We start from the raw sequence: 12552 nt of genomic DNA, 5'->3' as shown, positions 1-12552 counted from the left end.
ATATATATATATATTATTAGTAAGTCTCTTACAAAAATTTATTGTTGATAAGTAAAAAGCGAAATTATTTTCCTCTTCCTGGAATCCTATAAAAAGCATACATAAGTCTGTAAGAGAATGGAAGTGCAATACTTTCAGATATTTGATCAAAGTCAAACTCGCATTAATATCTCCATTAGTATATATAAAGATTCTATCTTTACACACCTACGTGTATTGGTCTCCGGTCTACTTCCGGCCGTCCCTGGGAACGGAAGGTCGTCCACTTTGTGAGGACCAATGACCATCTCTTAACACTTGTAGCTAGCATTATTGTGAAATTATGGGACTACCTTGAATTTTGACAGTGAATGGACTTCCTATAAAAGCACGTAGAACGAAAGAATATCTTTGAATCTTTTTTGAGACGTTCGACAAGTAACAGTAACACTTCCGTTTCACGATGAGAAGAGTCCTACTTTTAACGATGGTGCTCGGTGTGTTTTTTCTGAAAGAATCGCACGGTAAACCGACGGAAATAGTGGCGGATTCTGATGTGCTAGATCCAGTTGTAATAACTGTGAATAATGAATCTGAAACTGGTTAGTGATTAAAATTTAATTGACAATATTATTCAAGGTTTGCTATAATAAACAGATTGTCTTAATATAATTAATTTGCTGGCAAATATTATAAGAGTATATTACAAATTATAATAATAAAAGATCTTTTTCTGAAAATTCCAAGGATATTACCTAAAAATTAATATATAAATAAATATAACTAATTATATATATTATTATATGTTATCTAGTTGCTGCGAGAAAACAGAGATCGCCACAATATGGTTTGTTGGGCAATTACGGCGATTATTCTGATTACGATGACAATGCACCCTATTTTCGTTTTGGACATAAGCGAAAATTTTCCCACAATAAGCCTCATGGACATGGATGCCGCCGTTACGGAGGGTGCGGTGGAGGGTATGTAAATAATTGTTTAACAATTAAAATCACGCGAATGATACTACTAGCAATTAATACTGTAATTATATTTTTTGCCAGTAATTTTTATAAAAAATATAAAATAATTACCACATACAAATTAAAAATAATTATCATATACATATTTTCAATTTAAATTATCTGATTTTGTATCTTAGAAAGTTATATCTATTTAAATATTTAATGTGATTTCTTAAGAATCAATTAATACCACACACAATATTTTTTTCAATATAACTCTATTATCATTATAGATATCACTTTGAAGAAAACAATATTTGATTTACATTTTATAAAATATGTATACCTATATCGAATTGCCGAAACAAACAGCAATAATAAATTTATTAAACATAATAAGAATTAACATCTTTCCACGAATATCTGTTTATAATTGAAGAATGCAAGAAAAATAATCGTTCGCATCCTACTTTCTGATTCACGCAGATGGCAACCGGACTACGGCAACTATCATCATACCGGACAAGGAACATCTTTTGCCTCAGCATCAGCAGGATCTATAAGTGGAGGTGGTCCTTATGGTGGAGGACAAAGCGGGGCCAATGCACAGAGTGCGAGTTTCAATATCGGGCCTTTCTCAGCTTCGTTCAGCGCAGCTCAGTCTTCATCGGGATACAACGGATTTTAAATTTTTAAAAGAGTAAGCATATGTTCGACCACAGATCTCTTTTCATCTTCATCTTAATATATCGTAAACCGGAATATGTGCATTTAATTAAAAATCCAATTAAATTAATTAAAAGTCTACTATATTTATATACGTATAAATTTCCTAATTTTGTTTTCTGTCAATATCATTATATAGCTATTGCATAATACGTGAATGAAGAATTAAATATGTTAATTGATGTATTTATTTGCGTCTCGTCGTGCAACTATATTAATCATCTTGTTTGTCTGCGATTAATTAACCAATTTATACTTCCAGCATATTACGCGCAAATATATATGCAAAAAAAAGAAACATATTTTTTATATTTTAAAAGATAAAAAGAATATTATAAAAAATCTCAAATTATTCTTTTGCAAAGATTTTCGCTATGATTGTTAAAATCAGATTCTTATATTATATCTATTATATCTATTATATTAAAATTATATAATTTATTATTATTATGTGTTAATATTTTGTTCAATAATTCTATATTATAAATAGAATATCGGATATATTTCCTTAATATTGCATCTTTCGCTTTCTGAGAGAGATTAAAGTCCAAGGATGCTGCCGCATCACTCGTAATATCTCTGCAAGGTTGCGAGGTTGCGGCCGCCTACGAAATTGCGTCGAGCTCGTCCCGAGCGTGGGGTCAATGAACCCGGGGGCACGATGGTCGGACCCCGGGAATCCGCGATTCGCATTATATCGCCGCGATTTCGCTGCGCCCCTGACAACCCGCGCCGCGTTGTTGACCGATCGCAAATGAAACATCTGTCCGGCGGGCCCCGAAAAACGCAACAATCCTCGTCGAGGAGTACGGGCGTATATTTCACTTTCGCCGGATTGTGTGCGATTATACGCGCGCGAATACGAGCGAGTACGTGTGTTATATGTATATGTATATATGCGTGTTGTGTGTATGTGTGTATGGGACCTGTCCGGAAAGGCCCCGCGAATGTGAGCTGACGCGGCGTTTGCGCATTGTGCCATTGAAGCATGGCCCTTTCGGGGTACGTGTGAAAAAGAATGAACAAAGGGGAAATGAATCTTCTTGGTTCTCAGGCGATCGGCAGACGGCCAGACAGACGGATTAACTCGTTTTAAAGGGACGGCCAGACGCCATATTGTTGTTTTGGGGCCCGTAGGTACGTACGACTCTCCTCCCGGACGGCGCGTCCGGCGAACCGGTCCGCGTTTTCATCTCTCGAGATGACGCACCTACACGCGAATCGGAGTGTCGATTATGCACACACTTGCGACGCTTGGACATGCAGTAAATGGCCATTGTTCCTTTGAGGGGAATCAGATAGCCCCGGGGCCCGAGCCGCGAGCGAGTTTAAATCAGGTTGTCCCGGATTGCCGACGTAGAAAATAATCATGGCGAGAATGATCTCAATTTTGAATTTTAAGTTTGACGATGCATAAATTGTTGCAAAATAATTTTTATTTAATTTTGAGATATATCTCTATAATTATACTAAATGCTTTTTATACAAATGTGAGATTCCTAATATGATTTATTATTTTTCTAGACTTTTAGGCTTATGCTTATTATTCTATTTGTGTGTATTTAAAATTTTTGCATAACGTTGTAAAACATTTTATTATGCTGCGGCATAAAATCGAGAGACAATGATGCATCCGCCTTTGCTGTTTTCGTAATTCGATTTTAAATATACGTAATCCACGGTTGTGTGTCGACGCGACCTTCTTTACGCAATCATTAAATGTAATTAGCGGATTGCCAGAGGCTTACTTCTTTTCATTAAAAATGATTCAGCTACTTCGAACTTGTTAACAATAAGATCTTTTCTGCGCGATGCATCCTTCCTCTTTAAGTAATACGATTTTTACACATATCGTTTTTTGATAATACTTTACATTTAAATTTAACGATCGCGATAGAAAATCTCAATATATGTTCAAAATTACTTATTATATTATATGTTTTCATGTTCATCAATTTTAAGCAATTATATATATTTGCAGAAAAAAGTTGATATAAATATTATACTAGTAGAAAAAAGCAGAAGAATATAATGTATATATTTCAAATAATTATTTTCGACATTTTCTATCTTTTGCAGAGATACTAGGAATTGTATGGCCCCGAATCACCCCTAATTTATTTTACTACCATCGTTTCTCCGCCATCATTGTGGGCCCATTGTTTACAAACATTCTACGTCACTAGGAACAAGTAAATAAGCCTAACCGCGGGCGCGAGCCACCCCCTTGCCTCCTGAGATTTCCTGAGAGAGCAAGTTTCCTTTGTCCGCGTGCCAACTACCAGATGTTCTCCAAAATAAAACCTGCAAAAATATCGCGACGTAGCGCCGCGATTCGTGCACCAACAAGCGAGACGTAGGATAAACCCGAAGCGAGAAGGGCAAGGATGGAGGAATTGCAAGACAACGTAGTGGGGAGAAGACGCCGGGTCGCGAGACGAAGGGTCGCTGGATAAACGGCACAAAAGGATAGGAAAGGCAAAGGGAGGAGGAAGGCCCTGTAAAGGAGCGAGGACCTGAAATCGAGATCCGAAAAGTCCCGTGCAATGACCGGGGACGAGCTGCACACAGGATCCTTCGCCGGTGCAGCGTCCTCCGCTTCAGAATACTCTCTCTCTCCTTTTCACTCACTCCTTTCTCAGACAACCAAAGGGAACGGCGCCCTATCGAGAACGAATGCAGAGGATGCGTTCGTCGCAAATTTTTGGCAAAATGCAAATTAATGTATTTGTTGTTTAGCGAAACATACATTTATGGACGGGAGGAATAATCAATTTTGTAATTTTAATAATTATTGCCAGTAAAATATTTATCGTTTGAAGAGTGATTTGTTTAAATATAAACAAATGGTTCGGGATAAAAGAGAAAGAAAGAAACTCGTATAAAAATAAAAATTAAATGACTAATATTATGCTTTATTTAACATTGTTATTAAAAATTTCCTTAATTTTTTTCTTAGAACCATTTGTGTAAAACGCTTGCAAAATAATAATTATACGTTTTACCGACCGTATCATCATGTAAGTTGATTTATCTGTACATAAAATAAATGCATCATTACAGTTGTGTTTTATATGCGTCGTAAGAGTTTTTGCATATGTATATATTAATTTTATAGATTGTTTTTTATATTTCTTCATAATGATATTCGTGATAAAAATGGCAGAAAGTATGACAGCCGGAGAAAAAGACTGAACATTTGAAAAATAATATTTTTTCGTTAATTATTCAAGTTAATAATATTTATAGTACTCCATTATTTTGTAAATTACCGAAGATCGTTAAATTATATTTCAAGATTATTTAGAATCAAAAACTTGATTGATTCCAACTTTTTTTTAGAAAGAATAGGATGCGCTCTAAATTAGTATCAATAGCTCAGGATTAATAGCTTGATTTCATCATCGTCATCATTAATATAAAATCTATCTATTTAAATAAACAATTATTTATATCTTAGCCTTTCTTTATATATAAGGAAAAAAAATTATCTCGAAGGATCATCGGCCGATCCTTAAACAATGCTATATCATAGCGACGTCTACTCTAAAGAAATAACATTCACGACACTCGAGATGCGTCAAAGAGGCTCGTTAAAGGTCCGTCCTGTCGTTAACCATTATTTAGCCGCTCCTGGGCACCTACGGCCCTGCCAGCCGGTAAACCAGTCCCTCCGTCTGTACAAAAAGAGAAAGAGTACAAGAATTGCTCGACTAAAGCGAGAGAAAATCAAAAGGGGAGGGAGCGAGAGAAAGAGAGAGTGAGAGAGATGGAGAGAATCGAGAGGAAAAAAATGAAATAGAAAGTGGTCCGGCCGGTGCAACAAACTACAGTACATGACGCTTTTAAAGCGCCTTCTCCTGGTGGTACCCAGGTTCCTGTTCTCCACGCACTATAGTAAACCCGCGATGTTTTCTTGAAGGCTCCCGCGTTATTGTGCTCGCATTTCTCGTGCGGTTGTCGACTCGGAAAGTATCCTCAACTTATCGCCGGTAAGTCGAGATGTACGTATTGCTCTAAGTAGTAAGTGCTAAGTCCCCGAGGACCCCTTGGTACCGATAAGTGAGTCCTATCGATTGTAAAGGAATCTCGTTCTTATCGTTTCGCGAAGTCGCAAGCAAAAACGTCGCGCGATAAACAGTGATAAGAGTCAATCGTAGTGCTGAATTCGGTATGATTCATTTTCTATCGCGATCGATATGAGACTCGGTAGGTTTCTCTATTCGTCTTTCTTGAATCGATATTACGGCTGAGGTGTAAAAATTGTAAAATTTATAAAGAGATCAAAATGATATACAAAGATTTAAAAAATATTATAATTTTTGACAGCATTATTTAAATGCCTCAAGATATCTTTTCGAGTTTCCGTTATTCTTATTCATTACGCGATCACGTGACCGTGATCGAGATAGCATAATGCTGATCTCAGTATAATTTCTTGTTTACTAGAAAGAGGAGACAAAAAAACAAATATATAAAGCATATATATCACATTATTTAATTTATTATTTTAGATACACACTTTGCATAAATCTTTTTAAATTCAATATTAACTATTTCAATTTTTTATAAAATATTCTTAGCGCGGACATTTGTTAAAAAATACTAATTTGTAGGAGATATTTGAATATCATCTATGTATGAAATGCGTATATTTTGTGTAATGTCAACGTGACCGTCCGGTTGCGATAACACCGTCGAATTGCACAATCTCGTTGCTTTTACGTAAGATTCTACCAACGCTGACCGCTCTAGAAAGTGATTCAATTAGTAATTCTTCGAACTCGTGTTCTTACGGATAGCGATTGCGGAATCGTCGAAGGTCTTTTAACGCTTCTGTCTAAAGCCGACGAATGCTGAGAATTTCTCATTGCGTAGGCGTAAAGTAACCGCACAAAGAATTGCATTAATTAGAGATAATTTTATATTTTATCTTATATTTTGTCTTGTATCTTATTATTTCTGTTTGTTTACTTTATAGGATAACAAAAATTTCGATCTTTGGACATATTAAAATTTCCGTCTCAAAATGATAAGAGTTTTAGCCCTTTTGGTACTCAGTTCAATCTGTGTCATAATCAATGCTCAGGGAACGGCATCTAATGAAAAACGTAAGTATAAAAACAAAAAATGTATTTATTTTACAATTTTTTTTTGCGTAGATATACATATAAATTATATAAAATTCAATTAAAATAAAATAAATTGAAATAAAATAAAATAAATTCAATTAAAATAAAATAAATTGAATCTAATAACATTAAAATTTTTTTTTGTAAATAATACTTTATGTAACTATTGTCGCGCGCGCGTGTTTATTTGTGTTTCTTTTATTAAAGAAAGATTTATTTGAAAATTTTTTTCAATTAAAATATTTTTTATTGTACTCTCTTCCCTAGTTTTTTACATTATTTTTATTTAACTTTCTCCATAATTACGCAGCATTTTTCGGCCAGACATTTGATGAAATTGTCGTATCATCGGACTTAAATGTCAGAAGAAAATCAAAGGAAAATCGTCAGGGCAAAAGATTATTGTCGAACGTGCCGTCAGGAACTACTGGTCCACCAGAAAAACCAACCGCAATTGCATCCAGACTCGTTTCCACTGATGGAAGCCGTATAACGCTGGAAAAAAGGGAGAAACGTGGCATCGTTACAGCGCGAAGGAGGTGAATTGAAAAAAAAAAAAAACAAATATTTTCCTGGAAAAACCAATATATTGATAAAATCTAATTTGAATTAATTAGTTTATATATCTCTAGTTTATAATCTCCAAAAAGTACCAAAGTATTAATGTGGTGATTAAATTACAATACAAATTATATTAGTGTACACGATTATAACTTTTAAAACAAAACTAAGAAACCTTAGTTAATACCAACTACCGATAATAGTTTTGATGTTACTGAATTCTCAGCACAAATTTGCCCGATTATTGTTTACTGATAGTTAAACAATTATTGTGTAAATAAAATTTGTTAACGTTTAATTTTTGCTTGATAATGAAACAAAAAAAACGTAATATATTAATACAAAATTTTCTCTAATGCAAAATAAAATCTGAATTATATATATATATATATGTATATACACCAAGATTGAAGAGAGAAATGTATTTTATATAGTTAATTCTAAAAACAAATATGTGAAAAAAAAAATTAATTAAAATGTATTCTTTATGTTTATATTGTTGATTTTGCAAAATAATATTAATTATATGTAAAAATGTGTATGGATTCTCTTTCTCACTTATGTATAATATTTCAGGTATCTGGATTTGGGCGTCGCGGGATACTTGCTGAAATCTAGGAAACGGTGAAAATTTTACTCTGAGGACAACCGCACGACCCTCTACATCTTCATCTGTGATCACATTTCTTTCGACGAATTTTTAGGCCACGGCTCATGTAACAAAAAGTACAATAAAATTCTTCTGTGTCATAACACTTCCAGCTTCCTCACTTTGCGTTGATAATATATCATTTTCTTCCTGAAAACTCTAACTTTTCTTGAGAGACAGTAGGAACAAGAGTAAAAGAATATCTATTTCTATTTAAAAAGTATAACATAAATTATATATACATATATTAATCTTGTGTTTTTTTAGTCGCTAAACACGATATGTTTTGTCTAAGATAATAAAAAGTAGACACACAAGATTTGTTTTAAAGACATCAAAATAAGATTTTCTTAAATGCAGTAGGTGTTTTATTTCACTTATTTAATTATTTATATTATAGTTTATTTTTCTCTGATAATATACTTTTATTAAAAATTAAGAAAATACTTTTAAATTAAATGCTTTAATAATGCTAAATCTAACATGGCAAAATCAATGACAGATAAAAATTAATAAAGATAGTTAATTGTTACAGGTAAAAATGCTATCATTATATATTCAGCAACTTAAAAAATGTATAATTTACATTACACTTTTTAGGCAAAAATTATTTTATTATAAGATACTTGACCTAAAATAATAATACTTTTAAATTTTAATACAATCCAAAGCCAAAATAGTGCAGCTCTTTATACGATTTATTATTATTAATAGAGCGCAAGTGCTTTAAAGCGGAATAAGGCGATAAATTTTTGCGAGATACCAACGAATACGATTTGAATATACCTTTTTACGAATATACATGCTTTTACATGACGGTTCCACAAACCACAATGCGGCCGCCGCAATGGTCGGCTGATTGTCAAGCATTCCGCGTTCGTATGTGAGCCGAAAAAAAAGTTCGGTTGCCTGAAATATGGCAACCCGCACAAAAGGCAGCCGCTATCACGATTGTTATGCGGTGATACATCGCGTACATTACACTACGCGATGCACCCACGGCACGTGACACGCACACCCAAAACATGCACTTTAGCTTCTCATCTTCAGGTTCATCTCTGGTATTCTTGTCGACTGACTGAAATTAATAATAAGTTGCTTATGGTCACTTTTAACGCCGGTAGAATTAAAGAAAAGCGAAAACCCTAATGACATTTATCATCTGTTATTTCATAGATCTTTGATTTCGTAAAACTTTTATTCGATTTAAACTTATTGATTTCTATCGGTTATTAGCCTTTTTAAAATTTTTGGTTTTACGGAGTTTTAGCAAATATTTGTTTTCTTTCTTTATTTAATTATTTCTTGGATTTATATACTTTATAATTTTTTCCTTCACAGACACGTGTATTATAATGTCTTTATTCTATGTCATTAGCTGAACGCAATTTTCGCATTACCTTTAATAAGCATGAACAATAATGATGCAAAATAAGGGGCCGTATGCGTTTATCGTCTTTGACAAATGAAATTGTATTTTGTACTCGCAGTTTTTGTCCGCATACGTAATGCGAAAAAAAGCATGACTTTTCTTTAAATCGATTGCGTGCCGGAAGATCTTTGAGTTTTGATTTACAGTTAAGTTATAAACGTTGCAAAAGATTGACCGTTTACTTTTATGCGTAGGGAGCAGGAAAATGTTCGAGCATTAAATCCGGCACCATATATTTTATGGTGATTTCGTAGCCAGATACTGTGACGCATTCGTGCGTTTGTTCGTCATATTTTTGCTTTGACGTTACAACACGCAAATAAAAATACGATGGCGAGATGTGACATTGATTTAAGGCTGCAGGATCAAGAACGCACGTCGCATTCCTTCTTTTAGCCTCGTAAATATTTATCTAACTAAAAATAGAAAATATTTAACGAAGAAGAAAAATTGCCACCAATACCATTCGATGAAAAATTAAATTCCTATTAAATAAAATATTTTTCTTAACAAATATTATAGATAAAAATATCTGTAATTAACTTTGTGTTCCCCAAGTGTGTTTTGTAATTATTAAATTATACAAAATAATATTACCACAGCACATCTGTTTAGTCATAATATAAAAATATTTATTATTTATCGTTATTTATATATGAATAATTATGTATAAATAATTTCTTATGTTTAATTCTCTTGTATTAAAGATTCTTACGTTAAAGTTGAAGTGATCTCAATCTCACGCATCGATTCAGGGCGGAAGTAACATCCTACGAAGTGAATACAAATCCAGCCGATCAATTTCCTCAGGCAGTAAAGAGAATGGACCGGCGCAGGTGTTTCGTCTTCGACCTGATCTCGCATTTGCATCGGATCTCCATCGCGATGCAGAATTCGTAGCGTTTGTCTCGCGTATGTGTATATCGCTAGCACGTATGTAGATACGCGCAGGCGTTTATGTCGGCCGACGATGGTGCACCTGCGACTATTTTATGTCTTCCCTGGAAAAGCTGGACGTTAAATCCAAAGCGGGTATCCGTCGTCGATCCACTGACTGCTGATTAGTGATATCAGTGGCGCAGCTAGAAGGCTGATTAAGCTTATCAAATTTTATGAAATTGTAAAAATGTCAAATATTAAAATTTAACAGTATTATTTATAAAATTTTATAGATTTTATTTTTTAACGATGATTGTTTCATTAATTTAGGAAAATAGCATTTTTTAAAATTATTTGTAGCAGCGTGAGATTACTAAAAACTTACACAAACACACACACATATATGTTAAATATTATATAAAATACTGTTACTTGTGTGTGAAATAGATAGTAAATAATCTTTAAATAAGTTAATAAAAATTACGGTCATGGTAATATTTATTATTTTTCCAAATTTTCCAATTTTCACGATACGTTTCTCTCATCCTGCTTACGCTACTGAACAGAATGTATGTCTAAAGCAATGCGTACTATATTGATACAAACACGCGAACCTCTCCTCTGTTCTATTTTAAAAATTTGCAAAATGAACGCAATCCGCAGGCGAAATGTTATGCGGTCTTTCAACCCGTTGTGCTTACCAGACTTACCGGATTACACTTCGTGATTTGCTTCCAAATAAGATCGTGGGTATTGTTAGTTGTCTACATAAGTACAGAATGTGCCTCAAGCCGATGGTTTGCGAAAAATAAAACGGAAATCCCCATTACGAGTATTTAATATCCAATGAAGCTTGCAATAAAAGCTTTCAATAAAAAACACAATATTACAAACAGAATCCAATCAAGCCAATACTTGTAAATTTTATAAAAAATTGTCGTTATAAAATGTTATGTAACATTTAAATAAGAAGTATATAATAAAATTGAATAATAAGTATATAATCGTATATAGAAAATAAACATATCTATAAGTAAAAAATATATATACATATATAAAACCATATATATTATATATTATTAATTATTATACACACATAATGTTCCGTTAAATTACTAAATTTTATGCAAATACGAATATATGTTAAATAGAATAAAGAAAATTCTTAGAAAGTGTCAAGGTTATCATTAAATCAAAGATATGAATTCAAGAGACCGTCTTGTTAATCGTGAAGATATTCTTAATCTTTTACTTCGGAATTGACGCACGACAAATTCGCACATATCGCCCAATCGATTTGACATGCGTCACGAATTAATCAGCATCATTTACTAGCCAATCATTTGGCAAGATCTCACTTGGGCTAGACTATCTGCTGGAGTATGTAGTACGATCTTAGCATGTCTCACGTTCCCGACCGCTTGTCGCACGTGAGCCGATCGACGTCGCACGCAGCACGTGTAATTCGACATTGGCTAATCTTAATTCAGCCTATGCGATGTCACCAAATGAGATTCTGTCGGCAAACCCGTTGGCGTAGACATTCGCGAAAACGGGAGTCGTATGTAACGCAAAATCCTGGGAATCTCGGCATTTGATTCTACGACGAATAGGACTCCGCCCCGGCTTTGTATACGAGATATGAATTTATTATTAGGACAAGAAATAAATAAATAAATAATTTACAAAAACCCCTGATACAAAAATGCTTCAATTCTGAACATATACCATGTGCTACAGGAAAGAATTAAATTGTACATGATGGGAAATACAAAAATATATGAAAATTATCAATATCAATTAGTCTAATCAAAGTCTCCAATCAAAAATCCAACTTTGGATTAAATTGAATGGAATTATCGGCGAGAAAGAGGACAAATTTATTCTAAATCATTTATAAATATCTATATTAAACAACGACATATTTCCGCATATAAAATTTTTTGCATCAACTATATAGTTCATTTATCACAAATCGGTCTAATCCAGCTATTAAATAAAGGAAGAATTTTAATTTATCAAGAACTTGTGTGTTCCGATTAAATTTATATATATTATAATAATTTGCCATGGTTATAGTTTATTTAATCGTTGAAAATTGAATATTCTAATGAAATTAGATACTTGAATAGTTAAAATACTCTTTATTGCATTCCATCGGTTAGGCGGTTTATCGATTATCACGCCTGTGTACCGCTATCGCGGACGTTGTGTACGTCGTGACTCCGC

At 33.5% G+C, this 12552-nt stretch overlaps 2 protein-coding genes across 3 annotated transcripts; both read left to right on the top strand.

The window, feature by feature from the left end:
- The first annotated feature begins 442 nt into the window (after positions 1–442).
- On the top strand, positions 443–4496 carry LOC115244217. The gene is made up of 4 exons (XM_029821674.1): positions 443–581; positions 794–962; positions 1431–1644; positions 3750–4496. Exons 1-3 carry the CDS (start codon positions 443–445, stop codon positions 1630–1632), a joined length of 510 nt encoding a protein of 169 aa, XP_029677534.1. The 3' UTR covers positions 1633–1644; positions 3750–4496.
- Positions 4497–5591: 1095 nt separating this feature from the next.
- On the top strand, positions 5592–8118 carry LOC115244172. Of its 2 annotated transcripts, none has more exons than XM_029821611.1 (4): positions 5592–5662; positions 6652–6781; positions 7113–7341; positions 7940–8118. In XM_029821611.1, the coding sequence occupies exons 2-4, from the start codon at positions 6700–6702 to the stop codon at positions 7989–7991; spliced, it is 363 nt and encodes a 120-aa protein (XP_029677471.1). In that variant the 5' UTR covers positions 5592–5662; positions 6652–6699; the 3' UTR covers positions 7992–8118. The 2 variants fall into 2 exon arrangements, with proteins under 2 accessions (XP_029677471.1, XP_029677470.1); XM_029821610.1 differs by lacking the exon at positions 5592–5662 and adding an exon at positions 6175–6555.
- The last annotated feature ends 4434 nt before the right edge of the window (positions 8119–12552 follow it).

The sequence above is a fragment of the Formica exsecta genome, unplaced genomic scaffold (assembly GCF_003651465.1).
Source record: "Formica exsecta isolate Colony F162 unplaced genomic scaffold, ASM365146v1 scaffold80, whole genome shotgun sequence".
NCBI classification, from domain to species: domain Eukaryota; kingdom Metazoa; phylum Arthropoda; class Insecta; order Hymenoptera; family Formicidae; genus Formica; species Formica exsecta.
The sequence above is the reverse complement of the archived record's forward strand: the minus strand, read 5'-3'. Positions and strand labels throughout refer to the sequence as shown.

Coding starts and splice junctions, on each gene's coding strand:
- LOC115244217 (XM_029821674.1), top strand. CDS start 443: ATGAGAAGAGTCCTACTTTTAACGATGGTGCTCGGTGTGTTTTTTCTG. Junction 582..793: donor GAATAATGAATCTGAAACTG/GTTAGTGATTAA, acceptor TATGTTATCTAG/TTGCTGCGAGAAAACAGAGA. Junction 963..1,430: donor TACGGAGGGTGCGGTGGAGG/GTATGTAAATAA, acceptor TGATTCACGCAG/ATGGCAACCGGACTACGGCA.
- LOC115244172 (XM_029821611.1), top strand. CDS start 6,700: ATGATAAGAGTTTTAGCCCTTTTGGTACTCAGTTCAATCTGTGTCATA. Junction 6,782..7,112: donor AACGGCATCTAATGAAAAAC/GTAAGTATAAAA, acceptor ATAATTACGCAG/CATTTTTCGGCCAGACATTT. Junction 7,342..7,939: donor ATCGTTACAGCGCGAAGGAG/GTGAATTGAAAA, acceptor ATAATATTTCAG/GTATCTGGATTTGGGCGTCG.